Below are 24,440 nucleotides of genomic sequence, written 5' to 3'. Positions count from 1 at the left end.
AGAACTCTTTTTCCTCCCACACACATCCCAAGCAAGGTAATAAAGTTCACTGTCCCAAAGGACAGTGGAGCTGATCAGAAATGAAAAGAAGGGCTTTCCCAGCTGCTGCCAGCAGTGAAACAGGAGTCATCACCAACCAGGACAGTCTGGGAACTTCAGGGAACTGTTAGGTCTAATTACCTCATGCATTAGGCGGTGTAGGTGAGATACCATTTAAGCTATACAGTAGGTTGCCAGCACAAGGAATCACTGTGGAGTGGATTTACAGCTCCTCTAAAGGTAATTAGTGTGACCCCTGGCACCAAGCTGCTTTGATAATAGCTCTGGATAACAGAAACTCCTTCCAACTGCCCCCACTGCAGTAACTTCATGTCAGCAGCTGCATGTAAGCAAAGCCAAGGTAGCAAGCACAGAAATAAATGAACTGATATAAAAACACCCCATACAGAGCTGCTTGCTTTTGTAACTGTGATTTTTACAGCTGACAGGTAAGCAAAGCTCAATTACCTGATTGTTAGAGCACATAACTGCCTCCAAGCCAGCAGCATTCCGGCAGCCACTGCACTGCAGTGCACTGGTGAGGTCAGGCATGCTCAGGGTGCTGTGCCCAAAGCTGAGCCTGTAACACCCAGCACTGCCCAGTCCCATCCCAGTATGAACCAGCCCTGAGCCCAGCTGGCTTCCCACATCTGTTCTGCACCATGGCCACACAGAGCTGGACCTCTCCCTCCTCTGCAGGGACATGGATCGTGAAGCCAATTCTTTTATGTTTGTATTTCAAACAAAACCACAAGAACTGACTTTTAAAAATACATGAGATGAAGATACATTAACTCACCAGATATCAAAGGATGTCTAAGAGAGATCATTAACACTTTATGACCACAGCATGATTATTGAGCAGAGCCTGTGCTATCCTACAAAATTAGCTCTTGCTTTGCCCAAAGTTGAGAGTCAAATCCCCCAGGAGTAAAATATTGGTTCATTAAAAAAGGGCTTGTCAAGACAGGGAATGCACCTGAATACAAAATGAATTAATTAACAAATATTTTACATCTTTTTTTTGCAGGTGACCTGGGGTGGTCACAGCAGTCAGTTATAGTAAAAGGCAGCCACCATCTGACAGCAGAAACTTGAAAAACATCCCCTTTTTCTCACTACTGTGAAGAAATTTCACTCTCTTTGAAGGGCTATATGTCACTCCAGATTTGCTGACCCTTTTCTTATGAATGTCTGTCCAAAAGGCTTTAGGAAAGCCTAAGAGCTCCAAAATGTCTTCTGAATCAAAGTCTATTTTTCAAACCACATTTTTAAAGTTGATATTATTTGAGTAGAGATAAAAGATCCTTTCCTTCCAATGGCAAAAGCAAACAAACCATTTTTCTTCTGACTAAAGCTGCTGAAACTGACTGTACACTTTGTAACAACATAGGAGCCAAACAGTTACAGATGTCAACAGAAACAACCACAGATAAGTCAGGTATTAGGTATTTCCCCATGGATATTTCTGAACTGACCAAACTGGGTAGAAAACCTTTGATCATGGTGAATCCCACGTCCCCTTCGCAATACAAATTCTTACCTTTGCAGTTTTGATGTAGTGGCTCAAAACCTCAGCTCGTATTTTTAAAGTCTGTGCATGCAGAATCTCTCTAACAACCCAGAAGCTTACCTAAAATGTAGAAAAAAAAGCCTTTTAAAAATACAGAGTTTCAACACTATGCTTTTAAAAGTCTTATTTATTTTTATGGAAGTATGGTCTATGGAAACAGACTTAAGTTCAGGGTAAGATTGAGGGTGAGATCACACACAAAGCAAATGGCAAAACACTCAAACTTTGAACAGTGCTCTCCCAGGAAAATAAAATCATGAAGAAATGTCATGAAAAGGCTATAAAATGAAGGAATATAAACACTAACACTGAATCATATTCACCAGCTTGCTTTCCCACAACATAAATGCTGAATTACATGAATTGAGCAGCTTCAACTACAGTTCACTGACATTTCCAACACATCGAACAAAAATTAACCCTGAACAAAATTAGAATGCAAGGTAGGAAGCTCTGCCATAACCCAGCTTCTAGTTTATACTCTTATTTCTAGCTATGCCAATTACCTGCTGATGTACAGCACAGTATCATACTTTTGGTTAAACTCTCCAGGACTGACTTCACTCCTGTGTAAGATCCATGCTAAATTCAGTATAAAGAACGGCTGCTGCATTTCATACTTACATGAATATCTCATAAAGGCTGTACTCTAAAAGTGTTTGATAATATGTCTAAACTCCACTGTTTTCTCTTCTCTGCTCCCTGTCACTCTCTGCCCTCACAAAGAATGATAAAAATTAAACACTGTAATAAATCAGTAGTAAAGAATTAGCAAAGCGTAACAAATGCTGCAGCTTTTACTCATGTATTTGCTACAAGTTGGGAAAAAATTAATTATCATCAAGATACAGCATGACTGGTATTTACAAAATTACTGAAAACAGCGTATGAAGAAATTTACTACAAGTTTACTCATACATGAAAACCTTTCAACATGTCATGTTGCTTTGATTTTTAAGTGATGCTGAACTACTTCTTGTAAACTAACACTGAGTATGTCTTTAGGTTCCTGGCCCAAATCTCAATTAGAAAAATGAAATATCCTGTTCCACTTTGTTCAGTACAATAGCTCCTAAGACAGAAGAGCACAAAGAAGATCCACACCTCCAAAATGATTACATTTGCAGCGAAGCTACAGGGATCTGATGAAAACTGGGATGTTAAATCACAACAGCTCTTTGGAACTGAGAAATGGAAGAATGACAAGAAAACCCACAAAAAATCCCCACAAACATCTTGCATAAGAATCACTTCCCTTTGGTCTGTTTGTCTAAGATTGTATTAGCCAGGAAAGAATTAACCAGAGAGCTCAGGTTTCTATTTCCTTTCATTTTTCTTCATTTTCTTTCCTCTTTTGATTTTTTGCAAAGCAAAATATCTCTTCACAAACAAAAAGTGGTTCCAATTGATTTTAAAAAATATCAATATGTTGCCATGTTCAAAAATAGCAAAGTTTTGAAACCACTGTTTAAAGTTAAAAGGAGAAAATATGGAAAATCGTCTCATTTTTAAGGGTACATCATCAAATTGTAATAATCTGAAAGTCATAGTGACAGTAGCTGTATTTAATGATTGATATTGCCATTCCCTTTGTTTAGTTAGAGAATAATTTTCCTTTAAGGACAGGGCTCCAAGTGCTGAGACAATCTCAGGGGTAGTGAGAGTAAAAAAGAATTTAAATTCTTGCACCTTCTTCATTGTTTAGAAAACAAAAATACATGGACTGTTGCCAGGTCTTCTCCAGTATTTTCTTTAATTAAATATTCTGAAGGTGTCCTTACTGAGTCCTGCCAGGAGCAGGGATTTGCATTCAGTGATCCTTATGGGCCCCTTCCAACTTGAGATATTCTACGACCCTATCAAATACAGAAGTACTGAATACATAAAATATTTGGCAGTATTTCAAAATTTTGTCTTAAAAAGCTTGACCTTCGTTTGGTGCTCTGCTGTAGTTACACAGCTTGAGAAAAAGAACTTTCTTTCCCTGACTGATCAATGAGTTTTTTAAGGAGATGCTTTCCCACTGAAGATCAAGGAAATTTAAATTTTTAACACAGATTTCTGTATGATAAAAAATCAGGTAAGTACAACACACACAGCACTACACCTTACGATCCCAAATCTCTTTGATTTGAAGTTCAGAGAGTGCTGAAGTAACAGGAGAATGCCTGTGATGGCCAGACTGTGACACGCTTGCTCAGAACACAGAGCAACACTCCAGCATTTCCATCAGGACAAAAATCCCCTGATTTCCTCTGTCTGTCCTGACTTCTGTGGAAGTTCCCTGGCATCACAGAGACACAAACACTCTTGTTTGCCCAAGGAAGCTTGGTTTCTGTCCCAGTCCCAGGCAGACCTCAGTTCAACACTCCCAAGCTCTTGCAGGAAAAGAAAAAATACCCAAACAAACCAGAACAAATTTCCTTCAAAGCTTAGAGCCCTCCAGTCCCTTGAGTGACAGAGCAGGCAGGAGATACAGAACCAAACACACTTAATCACTTCCACCTCAACCACTTCCAGTCCTCTCTGATGTGTTTTTACTGACACAAACACTGGGGTTTGGCTGGTCATGTCTATTAACTGGTATCTTTAGACAGCACCATAACCTAATACATTGCACATATTGAAAAAGCAACAATTTAAATAAATACTTTTGTTTCATTCTTTACATAAATAATACATATTTGTTCCATCTAGTCCTGTCTTGCTACATTTAGATGTTATTATACCAACATTAATCAGTAACATGACTGCCAGCATTTGGGTATCAATACTTCTGATACAAGTTCAAGACATATAATTGACATATAATTGTACATTTATATTCTTGACATATAATTGTATATTTATATTCTTCCTTATTAAGGTCAACTGAGAATAACAGGCTTAACTTTGAACATATCTGTAGTTGAATCACATCTTAAGATTTTTAAATTATCCCATGTTTGCTCTATCTGAAATACCAATTCTGTTCTACTGGTGTTTTTAAGATCATAGTCATTGCTTCCAAAACTATCTTTCCTTTCTGTGCTAATCAAAAAATAGGGAAATTCAAGAATATTCCTTTAATAGTTTCTAGATTTTTCTTTCATATATCTTCCATTCATACTAACCACTCCACTCCTTAATTTCCAATAATCCCAGTTAAATCCACTGCAATTCAGCCACACTACAATATTCAAGAAAAAGTTCTTCATACAATGTTTGCATTTGGGTTAAAAAAGGATGCAAAAAAACCGTGAAAAACACCTATAAATACAGTCAGTAAAACAAAAAATTTTCCTTTGGCAAGTGGGATCTCTTCCTTTCAAATTGTGCCAATATACTGAATCTAGCTGACAAGTTTCTCTAATATTTTAAGCTCTCTGGCAGCACAGTTCCACTCCCATTTAAACAAAAACCTCAAGAAAGAGGTTTTCAGTTTTCAGTTGAGGGATTCATAACCAAGAGACCAATAGTGACCTTTTCACAGTTACCTTCAAATAATTGTTTATTTGAAACAAATGATAAAAGTTTATTTTCAAAAGGTAAGACAATGATTTAGTAAGTGGACTTGGCAGTTGTGCACTCTGACAGATTTACCAGTAACAGCAAGTCTGCAACTCACTTTCAGAAGAAAGCTGAAAATGAGAGATCAGAGTTTAGGGGAAAAAAAAAGATTCTTCCCTCCTCACTAAATATAAATTAATGCAAAACTAGAAAACTAGCACATTAAGTTACATATCTTAAAAAAAATTAATATTAGATATGTAGATCTATATGGAGTACCACTCAACAATGAATTCTCCAAGAACAGGAGAGTCCTGGCATGGAAGGATTCCACTGATTTCTGTTGCCTGAACTCAATCTATTTTCACAGGCACATCCAATTATCCCATAACTAATGCTGGAACTGCCTGACTTCATCCTCAGTGGAATGTAATCAACTGCACAGAATCATCACTGCTTCCAAAATGCTACCTGCACATCACTTTGCTGTGCAGCAGCTGTTAGTAATTTCATATTCTCTTTATTTAAGAAGTGAGAGCTGTTCATGGTTTTCCTTTGGCAAGCTGGGGGTAAAAAGAGAAGAGACAGATGCATAATGCTTAATTTAGCCCCAGTGAAATTTCAAAGGTTAGCAAAATTTTGCTGACATGTATCCCTGCCTGACAAGGCCACAAGTCCCTGTGACTTTGCTGATTATTTGTTTTAGGACTAAGCATTAGAACACCCCAGGTAAGTGGAGCAGAAACAATATCTGTCCTTTTCCCTCTCTAGTCCTATGCTGAGGGCTTCCTTGATGCCAGAACAAAGGCTGATATAAACATCATGGAAGTCCTTATTCCATGATAAGGTTTCCTCTCCTTCCTTCTGGCTACTGAGCATATTTTACCAATTCTTTAGTATGTCTGAAGCTGACTTCAGGCAGTTCCTGCAGTTCTTCAGTAGAGCACATAACAACAATTGAGAAGTGAAATCGTTGATGAGTTACACTGCCTCACGTGGTTTTTACCACAAAAACATTCCACAATATTCAGCAAAACTAAACATTTCATTGAAGAGTCGATTTCCATGAATAAGCAAGGCAGCAAATGTTGGAATCTGTGAGATTAGTGTCAAAATCACGAATGTTTTTATAGCAGCCTATACATTCTAACAGGAGCAACTTCAAAAGCTAGATCAGGAAAATTTCAACTAAATGCAGAACAGCAGCAACAAAAACAAAAAACAACAATAACAAAAAAAACCTCACCAAAACAAACAAACAAAACCCCACAAAAAAACCAAAGCAAAACAAAAAAAACCAAAACAAAACAAAAAAACCCCATGAAATAATCCCAAAATCTTGATCGAACCTCTCAGGATCTCAAGAGATGATACAGTCACAGAAAGTTCGCAGTGTAACATTCTCTTTTCAGCCCAGTGCAGAATCAGTCAAGTGTCCAAAACCCAATGCCAGACAAGCATTTCAGTCAGTAGGTTAAGAAATATTCTGTGTTATCAGTGAAGAATAGTAGGATTTGATCATATCCTCAATGAGAGCAATCATGAAAAGTGAGAAAGTACACAAGAATTGATAGGAAAAAAGCCTTGAAAATTTCAGAGGTTTGGTGTGAGTTTCAGATGATTAGCAAAGATCTCTGTAAGTCTGAGACTGGGTACAGAGGTTAATTCTGCAAGACAGCTTGTATGTTTGAGACATCATTAAACATTTACAAGATGAGAGATGAGAGTAATAGAATTACTTCATCTGAAAGAGAAAATATGGCATTACTTAGAAAGAGCATCACAGTTTTGAGACATGATTGGGTAACTCCACAGCTGGACTCCTCCAGCTTTAATTGTGGAGAAAGGGAGAATTCTGTTCTCCTTTTAATAGTTGATTTTGTTGAGTAAAAAGAAATTGTTGAAATTGTTGAGTAAAAAACCCATAAATCTCAAATATACTACCTAAAAATTATGTGAAATAGAGAGTTAAAGAACAATTTTTTTTACAGAAGTATTGTTTGGAATCTTTAAAAGTTTGCCTAGAATCACCTTAAAAAGGTACCTATGCTGACAAGAGGCTTCTATTTCTAGGGACAAAAATATCTATGTGAAGCATAAGACACTCAACTAACACAGAAGGAAATTACATCTAATTACAAGTCCAGAAATCCTGTATGGCAAGCCTTTAACCTGTAATTGTGATTCTGTCTTCATATAAAAGACAGCCAGCAGTTCTGAGGAAAATGGGCACTTTTCATAGATTGCTGCTATTTAAAACAGAATATTTCTTCAACACTGGTTTGGTCTTTCTGCATGTCCTATAGATAAAGTATTTGCTAAAAGGAGTTCCTTAAGTTGTCAAGTAATCAGCTGTGATCCAAAATAAAAGTGATGTGCCAGAACACTTAATCCCACAGACTTTCTCAAATGTGTACATGTAATAATGCTGGAAGAAAATAACTCACATGATTGAATCTTCTGGTGAAAGCAACAGCATTTGGTGCAGAACTGTATTTCTCTTTTTTATTCCAGCCACAGCTTGCCAGCTCCTGGGAGAACAAGGATGAAAATTCACTTTAATTTAGTGCATAACACATGTTCAGAGACACAGGCATATAGAGACACAAATCTTGTAAGTTTTAAACCAACAGAGCAACAACACATTGAAGTAATACAGTTACACTTGTTCTGATTCCTTCTGAAAACTGAGATTCCACAAGTGTAATTTCTGAATTGTGTTGAGTTACTGATTATTACAATTCATCTTTTGCTGAATTAGAGCTTTCCTAATTTTGTTACCACAGAGATCCTGCTTCAAACATGAATCTGAGCTAGACAGCCAAATGTCCTTTTGTTTTTAATCACTTTCTGAAGATATTTATAGAGATGATACACCTAGTTAACTCAATCTAAGACATGTTTTTAACTTGGCATGTTGCATTAAAGAAATACCAAAAAAATGTCATCATTTGCAATGACAATAAAAGAAACACTATTTTCAGTTTTCCCTTCCAAAGGAGCCTATTTTGGGAAACTACATCATCTTGTTATTTACCATCGCTTAATTTCAACAAAGAAGTTTTCATTAAAACTTTAAATAACTAAATGTATCAAAATGAGCTCTTCCATTTGTATACAACAGCACATGAATAGATGCAGAGACATTCAGCACACAACCTGTTCCACAGTGCTACCAAGAAAAGAATCAAAATAGACACAGCTTAATTATTCACGTGGCATAATAGCAAAGTACAGCCCTTCCTTTTCACTTATTCATGTCTTCCTTCCACATCATCCACTCTGAAGTGCTCTCAGTTTTATTACCATGCTGAAAACTCCTCACTGAAGCCAGATTCACACTACACATCCAGCTATCACATAACTTAGATAAGATGACTCAACATGTAACCAGTAATGGTGCCATTTAAGACAGATTTTAAAAGAATTTGGTACTGGATAGTCTAATTTTTTTTTTTTTACTTTTTAAAATCAGAAACTTCTTATCATCTTTCTAACCCATGACCCAAATCTACTAAAGAATCTCGTGCCAGTTAAGAGTGTCCCTGAATTCTTCCACTTGAAGTTTGTGTGCTGGTATTTGTTAGAGAAGACCCAGAGATTCTTGGCCAGGCACTGGAAAGAATGCAGAATTTATGGCTTTGTATTTAGGGCTATTCCTTCAAATTTCACTAGAAAGTTGTGCCACCTAAATCTACCCTGGAAGATGTGGCATGTTCAGCACAGGAAAGCACATGTCCCTGTCCTCACACCTCCACTTCAATGAGTATGCATGAGACACCCACACAGCCCTGAATTACTCCTGCTCCAAAGGAGAGCAGGCTACTGGAGAAGGGAGCCATTCAAGAGACTCTTGATTAAATTCTCCATCCCTCAGCATCTCTAGTTTCCACTGGAATCACAGCTCTGCACTCGGAGGAACACAAGGGAATTCATTCACAGGCATCTTATAACCCTTCCTTAACAGCCTAGTTGTCACCTCAGGTTCAGGGAAAATATGTGAATTTCTTACAAATTCAGGCCATGTCCTTAATTTGCAATTCTCACCACAGAGTGAAAAACTGATAATGATTCTAGGCAGAAGATCCCCATTGCCCTGGCCCTGTACATCTAAGGGCCCACAGGGCACAGACATCAATGGCAACAGATTTGAGAATACTGCAAAATAAAAGATCCTGCTCCTGCCTGGGAAGACACACATCCAAAGCTTTTTCCAGAGGTGTATGAGGCACAGTCACACAGGCACTCAGGACCTGTGCCACCCCTTCTGATTCTTCAACAGCCTAGGGTGACATCCACACCACTGTCCAGGGGCAGACAGAGGAGAGGCACAGAGCTTTGGGAGTTCCAAAAGCATTTCCCCCTCCCTTTAAGAAGTGTAGGAAATATTTCATCTTACTTGCAAGACCACTCTCCCTTGGGCAGCCAACTTCCTTTTCTCTCATCTCCAAACTAAAAGAAGAGTGGTTTCCCTTTGCCTGTCAGGTCTCCCAGATGAGCACCTGACATTTCTACCTCAGGGGACCCCTACTCAGAACCCTCTTGCCCCTTTGTGTGACCTCACTGCCCTTGGCACTGCCCCAAGATGCCATCTGCAGAAGAGCAGCCACCAAGGTGTTTGCACTCCCTGGGTCTGGCCTGGAGCAGTCCCATACAGTCCCAACAAGGACACATCTGACTGCACTCATGATGGCAATGAAACACTCACACCACACTAGAACGGAGAAACCACTCTTATCCTTCTATAAAAATACTCACTGCTCTGCTAAATAGGCTGTGCTGCCTATTTCTTACTTACTCTATTTCTTGATCTTCCTCTAGGATTCTACCTTTTCTACCAGAAGTTTCAAACCTGAAGTATTCCCCAGAATTATTTCCTTAGTCTGCCAGTCAGCTCAGGAGCAGGAGCTACATCACTACAACCACCAATTTCTTACTTAATGTGGTACATTTAAACTGATCTGAAAAACTGAAAGACATAGGATCAAGAATACAAAAACTGAACTTTCTCTGTAACTCATTCTGGTTTTTATTCCCTTTTGAATACATAGCATTTTAATTTCCTTAACAAGATACTGTGGGAACATTTAAATTATAACCTGTACTACACAGCAGAGAGCGAGATTGTGTTTCTCACAAAAACCTTTATTTAGGTCAAAGGGAAAGTTTCAAAAAGAGGAGAGAAGAAGCAAGGATTAATAGTGGAACCATTCTATAATTTCAGAGTGAGCAGAGATTAAGAATACTCAGTAAGTGAATGTTTTTTCACTGCCTAGTCTGGTGAAGCAGAGGGGATGAAGAGGTTAAAGACAATAACGCAGCAGAGATTTTCAATATGAACACATGGGCAAATAATTTTGGATGACATACTAAAACATGTAAAGCAAGTAATCATATTTTCCAAAAAAAGCAAGCTGATGTGTTCTGCAAGGGGTCATGTGGCTGTTATTTAATGTTAACACAACTACCAGCAGCACAGCCAAGCAAGTTTAAGACTCCCTTCTTTTACAGTAAAGCAGAGCTTTACAGTCACTGCTCTCTAGAAAGCCACAACCACTACAAGAGAGAGAACAAAAACCAAAATACCACTCACCATTCCCAGGGAAGAGAAGGAAATCTTATGACTGACTGGGAGAACTCTGTAATTTTTTCCCCCCCTTAAAATTAAAATGCAAATTGGCTGCTTTCATACAGATAGATGTTTATGTCAGAGAGGTGTGTTCTTTATAATCTTTATTTTCTTATACTGCAGCCCATTAACTATTAATTAACAAACAACCAGTAATTCCTTCTCCTTTCTCAGAAGCAACTTGCAGGTGTTTTTAATGAAGAAGAAAGTGGTTTCCAGAACCCAGGAGTGATACAGCCTGCACACAGCTCAGGCAGACAATTGTGTCCCTAAAGATTATCTCACCATGGTAATGGTTCAAGTCCCTGCTTCTGGCTCACCCCCAATGTCAAGGGATCCACCACTTCCCTTAATCCCAGACTCTGTGGGCAACACTGAGCTGCCAGTCTGTTTTTCCACCAAACATGACATGGTGAGTTGTAGTGGGCAGTGTGCAGGAACTTGAGCACATGTGTGAAACCACAATATTGCTAAGAAAATTGAATATAAACAGAAATAATTCTATTTACTTGCTTTAGATGGAGGCAAAAGGCTGCTGAAGTATTTAAGTGTGCTGTGAGCATGTTCATTGATTTTGATACTAAAACAAAAACTATTACATATTGCTTTGGAAAGTGTTCTAAGGCTCTGTTTTTTGTTAAGATAATCAAGATGAAATTCTGGTATTGCTTTTTATTAAAAAAATCCTACCTGTAATAATTTAATAAATATTTTAACACAATGAGGAAGGTGCAACACAATAATTTAAAAGATATTAAAAGAATACTGCTCACACAGCCTAAAGATGAAAATTAATCTCCAGCAATTTAAAAAATAAAGCATCTCTGAGTACATCTTTCAGAAATCTTATTCGAGAAAATAAATGAACACACATTAAAGGCTAAAAAATTTGATTCAGATACCATTCTACAATTTGGGAAGGGAGATTCACAGCCTGTGTAACAAAGATTTGCTGATGAATTACAAATTGCAATAAACACCCTGTTTTTAAATCACAGCACACTGGGGAAAAACATTGCTCATCATCTCCCACCATGCACACTGATGAGAGCTGTGAAATTCAGTATTACTATCTAGAATGAAAAACCCCAAGTCTATCAATGCCTTTCAGTCACTCACTGAACATTCAGTTTAGGAGCCCTTTCATACAGGTGAAATCAGCTCAATGGTGTTTTGTTTTCTAATTACAAACTCCACCATGCTTGAGTGCACATGCCAAGGGATGGATAAAGATCTACAAGTTGAATCAAGACATGGATACGGCACAGGCTGGTAGAAACTTGAAGGAAGCTCAGAAATCTACACCACTTCATTAACCTGCTGTCAAGATGCCTTGAGGTAAACTAAGCCTTCCACACCTGATATTTCCTTCTGCAAACCAAGAGAAAAGCAATTTAATTGTATTTAGCCTTTTCTGATGTGAGAGCTGATCTCTACAGCCCTTTTCCTCAGGTGAACACAGTTTAAGAGACCCATCAGCCATCCTTCCTCATGGCTATTTCCTAGTGAAGGCATCACACCAATTTTTCTTATTAATTTTTTCTTATTCTTATGAGATTTTTTATAAATAATTACTTTGCAGGTATATCTGCCTACACTCTCATATTTTCTCTGAAAAGCCTTGGAGTGCCTCTTATTGGCAAAATATGTTTATTCTGATCTTCCAATAGGATCTCTCTTTTTTTAAAGCTCTTCTCCAAAGCTTTAAAGCATTTTGCCCTTTTATTTGACTCTTCTAAATGTTTTTCTCATATGTATTCTGTGCACTACTTTTGCTAATGTTAAGTACTGCTGTGATGTAGGTTCAAAACAGATCAAATGGAAAACTCTCTGAAGGATTAAACCAACAAAAAAACTCCAAAAACCCAAACCAACAAACTAAGAAATGAACCAAAAATCACACACAGATCCACAAGTGCTGGGAAATATCTTGTGGAAATACTATGAAAGCTGAATCATCTTCAAGTACAGATCAAACAGCAGCCTTCAAAAAAATTCTCAGCTAACACAAATGATGAAATCAATAATCACAGCCAAGAGATTGAGCTGGTTTCGCCACTTGAAGCAAAATATTCTTCAGCAGTCACAAGAGTGACATAACAAACCTGCTGCCGGTGAAATAGTTTGTGATGGACTGAAGTGACTGATGACCTGAGAAAGACTTCCACAGCACTGATAAAATGCACAACAATCTGAAAAATAAACCCTGAAAGTGCAAAACAATGCCCACAGGAAAATGCTGATGGTACAGAAATGAGGAAAAACAAATTCATCATTTATTATAGTCACTGTGAAGCTGCTGAAATGAGCTCAAGTCAGCTACAATCTGAAAGGAATATGGCATTACATAAAAACAAATGAGAGAACACAAATCATCCATGTATTATCCCAACAGATCACACACATCTCGACTGCCACTACAACCACTTTCATTTTGCCAAAGGAGAAGTGAAGCAGTTATGGAAACAAGGGACAGGATGAAGTATTAAAACACATATCAGTAGCTGAAACCTAAAACATTATAATCAGAATTATCAAATCAGGATGTTTGTCATTCAGAAACACTAAATCCCACATGCTTCATCTCCAGCACAAGCTGAATTAAATACCAATATCAGTCCCCAAACAGGCTATTAGTTCCAGATATTTTTCTGTTAAAAAACCATCTGCTTCAGAAATATATGAAGTGGGACAAAAATTAAGATTTACAGACATACACTTGGCAATTCCAGATTTTATACTCTGGCATCACTTTCCTTATTTAAACTGAAAAACAAAGCTAAGGAAATACTTACCTCTGGCTGAATTGCTTTAAATACAGGCACATCCATTAGTGTTATTTGACCCTGGAATAAAAATTTCAAGAAAACATAAGTTAAGATCAAAATTAGCCTTGCATTCCATTTAGGTGCTGTGCTGCTTAAGAATTACATTTGTTCTGTTTCCTTTTCTTTTTGGCTTTCATTTGATACCTAATTTCAGCTTCTGCTACAGGGTCATCCTGCAAAACCAAAGAAAAATGTGCTCCCAGCTTTACATGCACAAATAATGAACAAATTATGAGAAATTATCCTCAGGAGCATACATAGGCAAGTAAAAGCTTGAACTCAGAAACAGAATATAAAAGCCTCCCCAGAAAGACAAGGACCTGACTGCAGTTGCTCAAGGGTAGCTTCTCTCCAAACTCTGAGTGTTAGCCCAGCTACACAGCTCTACTGAAACATCCCTACAACTTTTCAATCAATTCTTGAACCATATTTGAGTAACAAAGCAAAGCAATTGTTCAGTTGCTCAGCAACAGTTAAAATTCAACACAGTCATCTCTTTTCCAGCAAGGCAGAGTCAATAAGTGCATTTTCATTCTGGGATGTTTGCTTAGCTTTGAAAAGAGTAAAGTCAAAGACCAGGTTTTGCATTTTGACATATATTCCCCAAGCCTTATTTTAAGTTTATTAATCCTGCACATTTTAGGATTGCTGACAGCCTATACATCTAGAAAAAAAAGACCATTTCTTTCAAAGGTAGCTCAGAAAGGCCAGTGCCATCCAAGTTAGATATCACAAGTTCTCTTTAAATAATGAATCCAGGGACCTTGTTCTGTTCCCTCAGCTGTCAGCTGCATGGCTTTATTCTTATTTCCTTGAAAACAGCAGTGCCCCATATATACACTCCAAGGTACACACTGACAGCTTTGTGACTCTCACAAATTGCAGCTGCCACTGGATGCCACCGTAGATGGTGGAACAGCTCCTCAGAGAAAGCCAGCCTTGCAGGAAAATTTTAACTGGGATGCTCTAGGTGAAAGTCAGCAAGTACAGAGATGAGGCAAGATTTTGTGTTTTGCAAAGACAACCCAATCTGTATTTGGTAGCACATCTTGACCTCTAAATGTATTTTTAGATAGGAATTCTGACAACAATAAACATTAAAAAATTTATATTAAAAATTTATTATTATAAAATTATGTTGCTATGATTATAAAATTTGTCTGTAATCAACACCCTGACACAATCATCTGGTATTTTGCAGTACAACACCAGAGAAGTAACAAGCCCTCTACATGTTTCACTTTTACACACTCTCTTTCCTGGCCTCTGCTGTAGACACCCCCATGTGGGGCTGGAATGTCGATGTGCTGCAGGACAGGAAATCTCTGCAGAGGGATCTGGACAGGTTGGATCAATGAGGGTCAATAAAGCCAAGAGCTGGGTCCTGCCCTTGGATCACAACCCCAGGCACAGCTACAGCCTGTGAAGAGAGTGGCAGGAAAGGGAGGAACCCAGTCCTGGAACAGCAGCCACAGAACTCCACCTCCAGTCCCCCATTTGTGTGTTCAGTTTATCAAGCTTCCTCAGAAATGTGTTATTTTTGGTCAATATGTGGCTGAGTGGGTGCATCATTATGCTTCTCAGTAAAGCAAATTAATAGCAAAATTGGTTGGGTTTGGGAAGATGAAATGAAAAGAATGGGCAGTTCAATAAAATTCAAGTAGAAGGCACATTAAAAGATCCTTACAAAAGACACGGGCATTTCAATAGTTTTTAACATTTCACTGCAAATCCTCCTCACTGAAACAAGACTGCAATCACAGCACAATAAAAAAAGCCAGGAAACTGATTATTTGTTCACACTGAAGAGAAAAGACTTAAAAATAAATGTTGTCTTTCTTGCTAGCCCTCCAGAATCCATCCTTTTCATCAGCCTGGACTGCCTTAGCTAAATTGACTTGCTTCACTAGTGACTCTTAAACAAATTATTACTTTAAGAAAGGATCAATATAAAATACTTATGAAACAAAAAGTATTATTAGAACTTCACACCAGAATTCATATATAAAAATAAACGCATACATTTTAAACAGGAATATTAAAAAGGACATTTTAACACCGAAAAAACACACAAGTGTCAGTGTTCAGGATTAGTGGTCATTATTAAAAATATTTGAAATTGCTATTAAGTACATTACAGTATTTTACAAGTCTGACAAAAAAACCTCTGGAGCTTTTAACATAGAAACCTCCTTCTTCTAGCACCATGTTGATATTAGGCTGATGGGGTTTTTTCCTTGCTTGGTTGACACATTTTTGCTTTTATTAAAACCTTAAGTAACACTGTATCACAGAAGCACTAGTTCAAGAAACACCCCTTATTGCAGTTCCTTTCTTAGAGAGCTCGAAATTTCCATTACGAGTTCCCAGGGCTTAGTAAATTGCTCATAATTCAAAGGAACCAAGGCACTGAGAGCTGAATATCTAAGCTGATTGCTAAAAAGCTATTTGAGTTTGTAGATATGACAATAACTCACATTAGAGTCTAAAACTACATTTAACAAAACAGATTTTTTGAAACATTAACTTGCTCATATTTATAAGTCTATATTTATAAGTCTAATGACTGAATTTTTATTCTTTTAAAACGTGCTCGCTCACTGCTAAGTAAGTAAATAAAGCAGACTGAAAGGCTGGCAGTCTAATTAATAGCACTTGAAAGCTTCAAAAATAATTTCTGAGTTTTATGTTATGTGGCATTGCTCAGCCCTAACAGCAACAAAAAACTTCTGCCTTGACCATCTCAAGGGGAATCTGAACCCCAATAAACAAAGCCCCTAGTTTGGTTTCCGCAAGTGAGAAGGATACAATGCACTAACTTTTCTCACTCCAGCTCCTTAACCCAGCCAATACAAATTCTTGGAGAGCTTCCCTCTCCCAAATGTGGTTTAATGCTTTAATATTCAAACCAAAAATTATAAGTGTTCAAATCAACTTGTTACATAAAGCATGCCAACCATAACTTCTCTGGTTTTGGAGCTGCCAGCTGCACAGATTTAAAAAAAATAAAAATAATTACATGTGCAATACAAAATTGTGAACTTGTCCTTACTTATCATTTAAATAAGTATTCTGATTATGCAGAGATAGGGAAACATGGTATTTTCTCTCTTTCCAGAAGTGATATTTCTACCAAGTTCATTTAGATAATAAAAGTATTTCATCATTGCACAGGGTCAGCTGAATGGAGGTTTTGAGATTTCTGTTTGCCCTAGATCCTAGATAACAGCTCTAGAATAAAAGTATAAAATGTATGTTTTTAATATATCACAATTATATTTCCCAATTCTCAACCACTTGAACAGCTGTACAAGGCAAAATCATCTTTTAAAAGTGGTGCATGATAATTTTCCAATTAACACAGTGAAATGGCTGCTGGAAAACACCTCCCCACCCCTCCACAGCCACAGGAGTTCTGCATGTATAGAAAAGACCTTGCCTGGGGAGCCTCCAACAGCCAAGTGTAAAAATATTTTAGCTCTCATGGGTGTTGAGAAGTTGGACTTGTTAACAATTAAGTACTTCAAAATACTAAAATTATTACCACACAGCTTCATATAAAGAGGTTTTACCCCTCTCTCGGGGCGGTCTGCCGGGTCAGAAATTTTATATTCAAACAACTCAGAACTACATTTCTGTGTGCTGCTTCTTTGAGGAATATGAAGAAGCTTAATGAAATAAAATTCAAGAATATTTCCTGATTCTCTCTCTTTTCTATGAGGACACATGGATTATCCTCCTTTCACAAAAATCTATAACTTAAGAACTTCTAGTTCCAGTTAAGACCACTGCATAAAGCTCTTCTCCACATTCCTATATGAAAGTTCTCACTGGACCTGAGCCATATTCCCACTTTTTTAGTCCTCCTCAAGCATGAACTCTTTCTATCAGGCCACTTGCTGTATGTACTCTAAGTTTTCCTGCCATGTACCTACCCTAAGGACAGGGCACTTCCCCCACTGCTCCCTCCCAGACAGAAAATCCTCAGTCTAAAGAGAAATTCAGTTTCTGTTTGAAATTTAAAAAGTCAAACATCTGCACTCTGGTCATTGAAGAATACTGCAATCACCTGATTTTACTTGAAGCCATGTTGGTTGAAGCAGCACTTCATAAATTGTTCCTTAATCTGAATTTCTAGAAGGAATTATATTTAAGCCTTCCAACTTGGCTTAGTGTTGTCTATCTAGGCTGCCAGGATATTTTCCTCACCGAAAAAATAGCTAAGCCTCTGTTAAGCACAGCATCAGTAGGAGAATAATTCTGCTGTCCAGAATGAACACCAGGGGATTCCAGTTCCTGTGTTGAAGCTCTACTTGTTTTCTCACAAAGTCCACTCCAAAACTTTCATCATTAAGAGTTCCTCCACATGCTGTAATTAAGTTGCTTCTTCTTGCTCTCATTGGCAACATATTTAATATTCTTCTGTGAAGTAAAGCTAGCAGGATGTAGATAACCTGATATTTCACTGTCACAAGAACTCTTCCTGGTTTCATTGAAACCATTTTAAAATAAACTCTATTTTCACATTGTTTCCAAAATAAGCAGTATTTTCTTCCAACAACCATTTGACAAAGCTTCTCGAGAATTAAAAAGAAAGAAATACACATAGATTTTAGCATAAGCTTACTCCATAGCACTTCCAGGGACTAGGGCAAAGAATAAAGAATCCTTCTTAGATAAGTAGGTGGAAAAAAAGCAATGGATTTATACAGCTGTGCTTCCCTTAATTCTACCTCAAATATTTACACCACCGTGGCTAAGTTGAAGTATAAAATGGAAAAGTGAGTCAAAAAGTAATAAACAGTCTAATAATTAAACAGTTGCTGTCTAAGGAATAAGAATTTACTGTAAAGCAAAAAATAAATATTTCCTCAACCTGAGGTTGGCCAGCACCTTAATTTGGAGCTCATGTCCCCAAGCATTCTCCTTCTTTCCTTCAGCTTCACCAGCCTCCCCTTCCCACTGCCACTGCACCACTAACAGATCCCTCCCCCACAAATTGTGCCCTGTGTGCTCAAAACCACACTTCTCCCTGGGATGAAAATGGGGAGCATTCACTGCGACCACGCCGACCCTGGACACACCACGGCCCCCCCAGCAGGGCCAGACACCACTGGGCAAGGCTGGCACCAGCCTGGCTGTGGCTTCCAGCCCAGCAATAAAGAACTGAGCAGTGACCAGCCTAAAAGCAGGGCTTTAAATCAGAGATGGTCTCCTTCCTAGTTCCATCTACAAAGCTGGCCATTGAATCCTTAAATGTGTCCTACTTTGTCAGGACCCAGGACATCCCTCTGGCTGTCCTGAGCAGCCAAGATCCCTGCCAGGGGGCTCAGAGACCCTGGCACAGAGCCCAAGATTCCTGTGGTTTTGATCATGACCCGTGGAGCAAGTTACCAACCTTAGATGAAGATCTGCAAGCCGTGACAAATTAAGTAGAATGATAGTGAATTTATCACAAGGTGAAAAAGTAGATTTTGGGGTTTTTAGAATGGGGATTCAGAGGGGCAAGATGGAGGGATCTGGGCATGTCCTGCCTTTCTCCTTCTTCTTCTTGGTCTCCATCTTCTGCTGTGATGTTGGCACTTTTGGATTGGTTTAGAGTAGAAGCTCACTGTCTAACATAGGTGATAGGTATTGGAAAGTTATTGTAAACATTGTACACGTAGTTTTCAGTATAAAGACGTAACACCACCCCGGGGGCAGGCAGAGTGCCTGGAACTGTCCTGCTGGATGGACCTCGGCAGGGCAGGAGAAAGAATTTTATAGATAAGATACAATAAACAACCTTGAGACCGAGAAATGAAGAGCCCTGGCTCCTTCTTCAAGTGCCAGGCTGGGAAAAGAGACTTTCTAACTTTTCTTGGGGTCACACTGACCAGCTAGAGATCCCGACACTACTTCATACTTATTGAATGGGATTCTTCTTCCCCGAAATCTATGCAACACTCAGGTATTCAATACATCCCCTGGAAGCTCTCTCTGTGAGCTGCAAGGTGATAAAGCAAACCATAAATTTGCAACAGCAGCAGCAGGGCCTGAAGATCTCACCGATTTCTGTAACTCAGCCCTTTCTAAAGCAGCCTTCAATCATGGGAAGAATTAAAACCACCCAGCTGCTAACAAGGTTATAACTGACTCTTACACCTCGATTACAACAAGAATTTCCATTACTATTCCAACTGGCCCCCTTCAAGGGCTGGAAGACTTTTGCTTATGAGACAAAGGACCATTACATGAAACAGCACTCCTCCTGTGTACTCAGGACAGTGTTAGATGACTGCCAAAGGGGAGAATATGGAAATAAAATCACCAAAAATATCTGCACTCAGGTTTCTCTTTGGCTTGGTAGCAGCTTCTTGAAAATACAGGATTATAACCTTTTGTTGTCCAACTCGTCTCTTACCCACTAAACGACTAAACAGAGAGAGTTTTGAAATGATAATGATGTCTTTGAGACAGTGGGAACTGAAAATACATCTGTGTCTCTCATTGGCACTGAAATCACTAGCATGGATCTTATTTCCAGCGTATCTCAAACTTCATTATCTTTCAGATTTTTGTTCTTCTTCCTCCGACATAACTGTATATCTCCCATGTGTGCACAGGGATCTGTTCTGATCAAAACAGATCACACAAGGTACAGGATGGGACCTCACAATGCCTGTGTTGACTTGATCCTGATCAGTGAACTCTCACCTTTACACTACCTCTGTTCAGGAACTCTTTTCCATTGGAGCCAAGGCTTCCTAACCATTATTTAGACAGCTGCCTAACTACCTCTTGTGCAGCAACTTACTTTTATTGCTGTTTTACTGGTTTTTTCATGTTATCTTTCCTGTCAATCAAAAGCTACTTAGGTAGCCCACAAATTATTTCATCAGTTTACCACTTCAAAATAAATTACATTATTTTAAACAGTATTCACTCTGCTGTCACAGAGACACATCTGCAGCCTGCACTGCATCCATTCTGTAAGAGATATCAATAAATGAGAAACTTTCTCATACTTTGAAAAAGCAACTGGCAGCATATCCATGTCCTACCCAAGAGGTACTATCCACCACCAGGAAACCTCACACACTTTTACATCCTCATAAGTCTGGCCCTACTGCATCACTCTGGTGGTCTTCACATCCATGCTGAAACCCAGATGAAGATTTTACACCTCTCTGTTATAGCAGAACTAAACCCAGGAAGGGTAAGGAAGTGGCCAAGAAAATAAAAACAAGGGTCAAAGATACTTTTCCTCCAGGGTACCTAAGTTTTTGGCAAATTTACTTATTTCTACAACCTTCGGCAAGAATGATCAGAAAAAGACAGTATTCAAAGCAAAAAGATGCTACTGGAAAAGCAGATACATACCTGGGGAAACAAATATTAACAAAGAAGTGCAGCTGTGTAAAGAAACACTCAAAAAGAAATGAAATCAATTATTTCCTTGCCAAAGGACTGAATACTGATGATTTTGTTCAATTGTTCAGAATTCTACACGCAAGATGTTTCGTATTGATTTACAATAAATCAAACCTGGTATGAAGAACTAGACACTTTAAAAGGAAACAAGTTAAAAGCAAAAATGTTTCTTCTGAGGAACTAAGAAAACAGCAAAATTATACTTAGTAATATAAACCAAAAATACAGGCACAGCTTCATAACTGTAATGTGAAATGTTTAATTAAAAGATTCCTGTTGGTGAGTAGAACTCTACCCACTTTGAGGCATAACATGAAAACAGGAAAAACACTGGATTTGGATACAGATTTTTTCCTAACCAAGATTTCTTAAGTGGGTAACATTTTGAACACACGGAGTCAAAGGTTGCTGCATTTGAGAGAAGAAGGATTAGATGGTGGAGCACAAGAATTATGAAATGTGATTCTATGACAAGGCACTTCTGTATATTCTGCTGTCCAAGGGAGTGACAGCAGCTCCACAGAGACTGACTGATCTATTCTGCTGCCCAACAGCATCTACCACTGGTAAATAGTAGAGCCATTCAACAAACTTATTCTGGCCTGAATGCATAATTCCACTGGAATTCATGTCCCTAGCCCCAGATTTCCTAAGTTAGATTTACTTTATGTACAGGAATCATAAGATAGAACTGGAAGGACAGCCAGCCCCAAAAAATATCTTGCCATGGAAAGTGGGTGACGCATGGCCCAGCTGTTCCTGACAACAGTGCAAGGAAGAGGCCCAAACCACATGACTTGAGCCTCAGTCAGGAATAAATCCCATAATTAATTATGAGCCTTAGCCAAGAAGAATTTAAGTACCACTTCATAATCCAGCTGCTTTAAATTTTCAGTGTTCTCATTAAAACCAATTGTGCCATTAATAATTAACTGAAATAGTTATTAACAATTACAAACCAGACCAAACTAAATGGGAATATTTTGTGACATGTATCAATATCAATATCAATAATCTCCCCAGGACAACTCCTCATGAATCTCATCACTTGAATTGGAAATACATTAAGAGCTTAGCAATCTTTCTAGCAACATACTTGAATCACTTAGAGGGACCATCTGTTGTCCTCACCTCCACAGGGAGTAAAAACAAAACAAAACAAAACAATCACCCAACGTTTTGGTTAAACATCTCATTATTCTTGCAGCCAAAAGAAGAAAACTAGAAAAGCTTCCTAGAGCAAGAACTAGCAGAGTTAAGCATTAAAATAGCTCCAGAGAAAAACCCAAGTACAGATCAAGTATAGCCTTGCAACTAAAATATGCATGTCAGAATTAAATTGCATCACATAAATGAAGAATCTTTGGTCTGTGCTACATATAACAGTATGAAAAATACCTGGACAGCAGAGCCCAAAAAGATCACTTAATTTCAATTCAAATTTCAAACAGAATGGAGACAATGAAGAACTAAAGAACAGGATGATAGAAATTAGGCAAAAAAGGTGCAGCAATAGAGAAGCGCAGGAGAAGCTGCAAAGGAGAGTCACACACAAAGTAACTGGAATTCCTGGACTTGCTTACCGCATATTCCTCTGGTGTGACCTTTAGAACATCAAATACCACTGCATCAAAGCTCTTCTTCAGTTCAGCTGAACCCTTGTCACTCAAGGACTCGGAGCTGCTACTCTTCTGCAGAAACAAAAAAACACTGAGGATGTTTTGGACCCATCCTCTTCTATTTGTCTTCTCTTTTTTACACTCCCAAAAGCAAAATTTCTGTCCAAACGCCATTGTTCACATAATTTTTCTATTGGGTAAATTATCAATTCAAATTCAGTCACAGAACAGACTTCTTCCTGATGTGGACTGCAAAAAATCAGACCCTCAAAGTGACATCTGGGTTTCTGTGGATTTCCTTCTAGCTGAAGGAGGGCAGGGTTAGATTAGATATTAGAAAGAAATTCTTTGTTGTGAGGGTGGGCAGGCCCTGGCACAGGGTGCCCAGAGGAGTTGTGGCTGGCCCTGGATCCCTGGCGGTGTCCAAGGCCAGGCTGGACAGGGCTTGGAGCACCCTGGGATAGTGGAAGGTGTCCCTGCCCATGGTAGGGGGTGGCACTGCACGGGTTTACCATCCCTTCCTATCCCAATAATTCCATGCTTTCAAGGAATTCCTCTAAACACAATAGTTATATTTCAATGCACAATTAAATTCCAATTTTATTGACAGGAAAGGTAATAACAGCAACTATATCAACAAAAGCAATACAGTTAACATTGAATTTTAAACAGAAAAAATATCACAAAGATAAGGAAAAAGGGTCTGCCCCAAGGAAATAGTTATCAATTCTCTTCCTCTTTCTCTTAAAAACAAGGAAGCTTACAAAAATTACACTGATTTACATGTGTTCCTGTTGAAGAGATTTAGCAGAAGGAATTTTAATTTTGTTTTTAAATTACAGTAATTCACATTTGCAAAAGAATACTAGATCCTGGGATATCATTCTATGAACATTTATCTACAAAACAAAGATTTTGCTTCCCTGCAAAATACAAATATGGCTCAAAAAATAAACACTTCATATTGGCTTCAAATGTTTCATATACAGTTTTCACATTAAAGCAATACACCTGTGTTATGAGCAATCACTTCCTCTAGCACAGAGATGCAGAGCTACATTCTATTTATTCATTCCTGAAGCTGTGTCAGGGGAAGTTAGGCTTGGTTATCAGGAAAAGGTTCTCCCCCAGAGGGTGCTGGGCACTGCCCAGGCTGTCCAGGGAATGGGCACAGCCCCGAGGCTGCCAGAGCTCCAGGAGGGGTTGGACACCACTCCCAGGGATGCCCAGGGTGGGACTGTTGGGGTGGCCAGCACAATCAAGGCCCTTTGTGACAGCCTGTGCCATTTCACTGCTCATGTTGCAAGCTTTCAAGGCTGTGGACATGGGTCCTTGAGAAGTCAGCCAGCTGAAATAAACTCATGTCCATTTTCAAGCACTTTTGTTACAAGGACACATTATAAAGAAAATGCTTATTTAATAGTGACGTCCACTTTTAATTAGATTCTGATATTACAATCTCTCTGAAAAATCTGCCTTTGAAAACACCAACAAAAGCTCCAAACCAGACATGCATTTTCAGTAACCAGTATGCTTACAAAAACATTTCAGTTACAAGTCCTCTTTCCTACTTCTTAGTCAAGATAGGAAAAAAAAATACCACTTGCTTAAAGTAAATTTATGTAATTTTGCCAAAATATATTTTACTCAATTTTATCAGACATCACATAAACATTCAAGATTATTTTGCTGAGTAAAAAGGTTGCTTTCCTCCAAGAAAATTTTTCAGGTGCATGCCAAAAAACAGTCAATGATTTATGAAGCAATTACAACAGGAGTACAAGAATCTATATAAAAACAAACAACAGTCTTGGAGACCGATGCCAGCTTTCTTGACAATAGTTGTGAAA

The 24,440-nt window shown here is 38.4% G+C and overlaps 1 protein-coding gene across 3 annotated transcripts in view; it reads right to left on the bottom strand.

Annotated features, from left to right (window-relative positions):
* Positions 1–24,440, bottom strand: part of RALGPS2 (Ral GEF with PH domain and SH3 binding motif 2) — a 115,228-nt gene that overhangs the window by 67,203 nt on the left and 23,585 nt on the right. For all 3 annotated transcript variants that reach the window (XM_031063302.1, XM_031063304.1, XM_031063303.1), the window contains exons 3-6: positions 22,555–22,662; positions 13,526–13,576; positions 7,549–7,632; positions 1,583–1,672 (exon numbers count right to left, since the gene is read on the bottom strand). In XM_031063302.1, coding sequence (XP_030919162.1) covers positions 1,583–1,672; positions 7,549–7,632; positions 13,526–13,576; positions 22,555–22,662 — 333 coding nt within the window. The remainder of the gene's footprint in view (positions 1–1,582; positions 1,673–7,548; positions 7,633–13,525; positions 13,577–22,554; positions 22,663–24,440) is intronic.

Source organism: Geospiza fortis, unplaced genomic scaffold, assembly GCF_000277835.1.
Source record: "Geospiza fortis unplaced genomic scaffold, GeoFor_1.0 scaffold506, whole genome shotgun sequence".
Classification (NCBI taxonomy): Eukaryota; Metazoa; Chordata; class Aves; order Passeriformes; family Thraupidae; genus Geospiza; species Geospiza fortis.
Note: the sequence above shows the minus strand (reverse complement) of the source record. Positions and strands in the feature narration are given on the sequence as shown.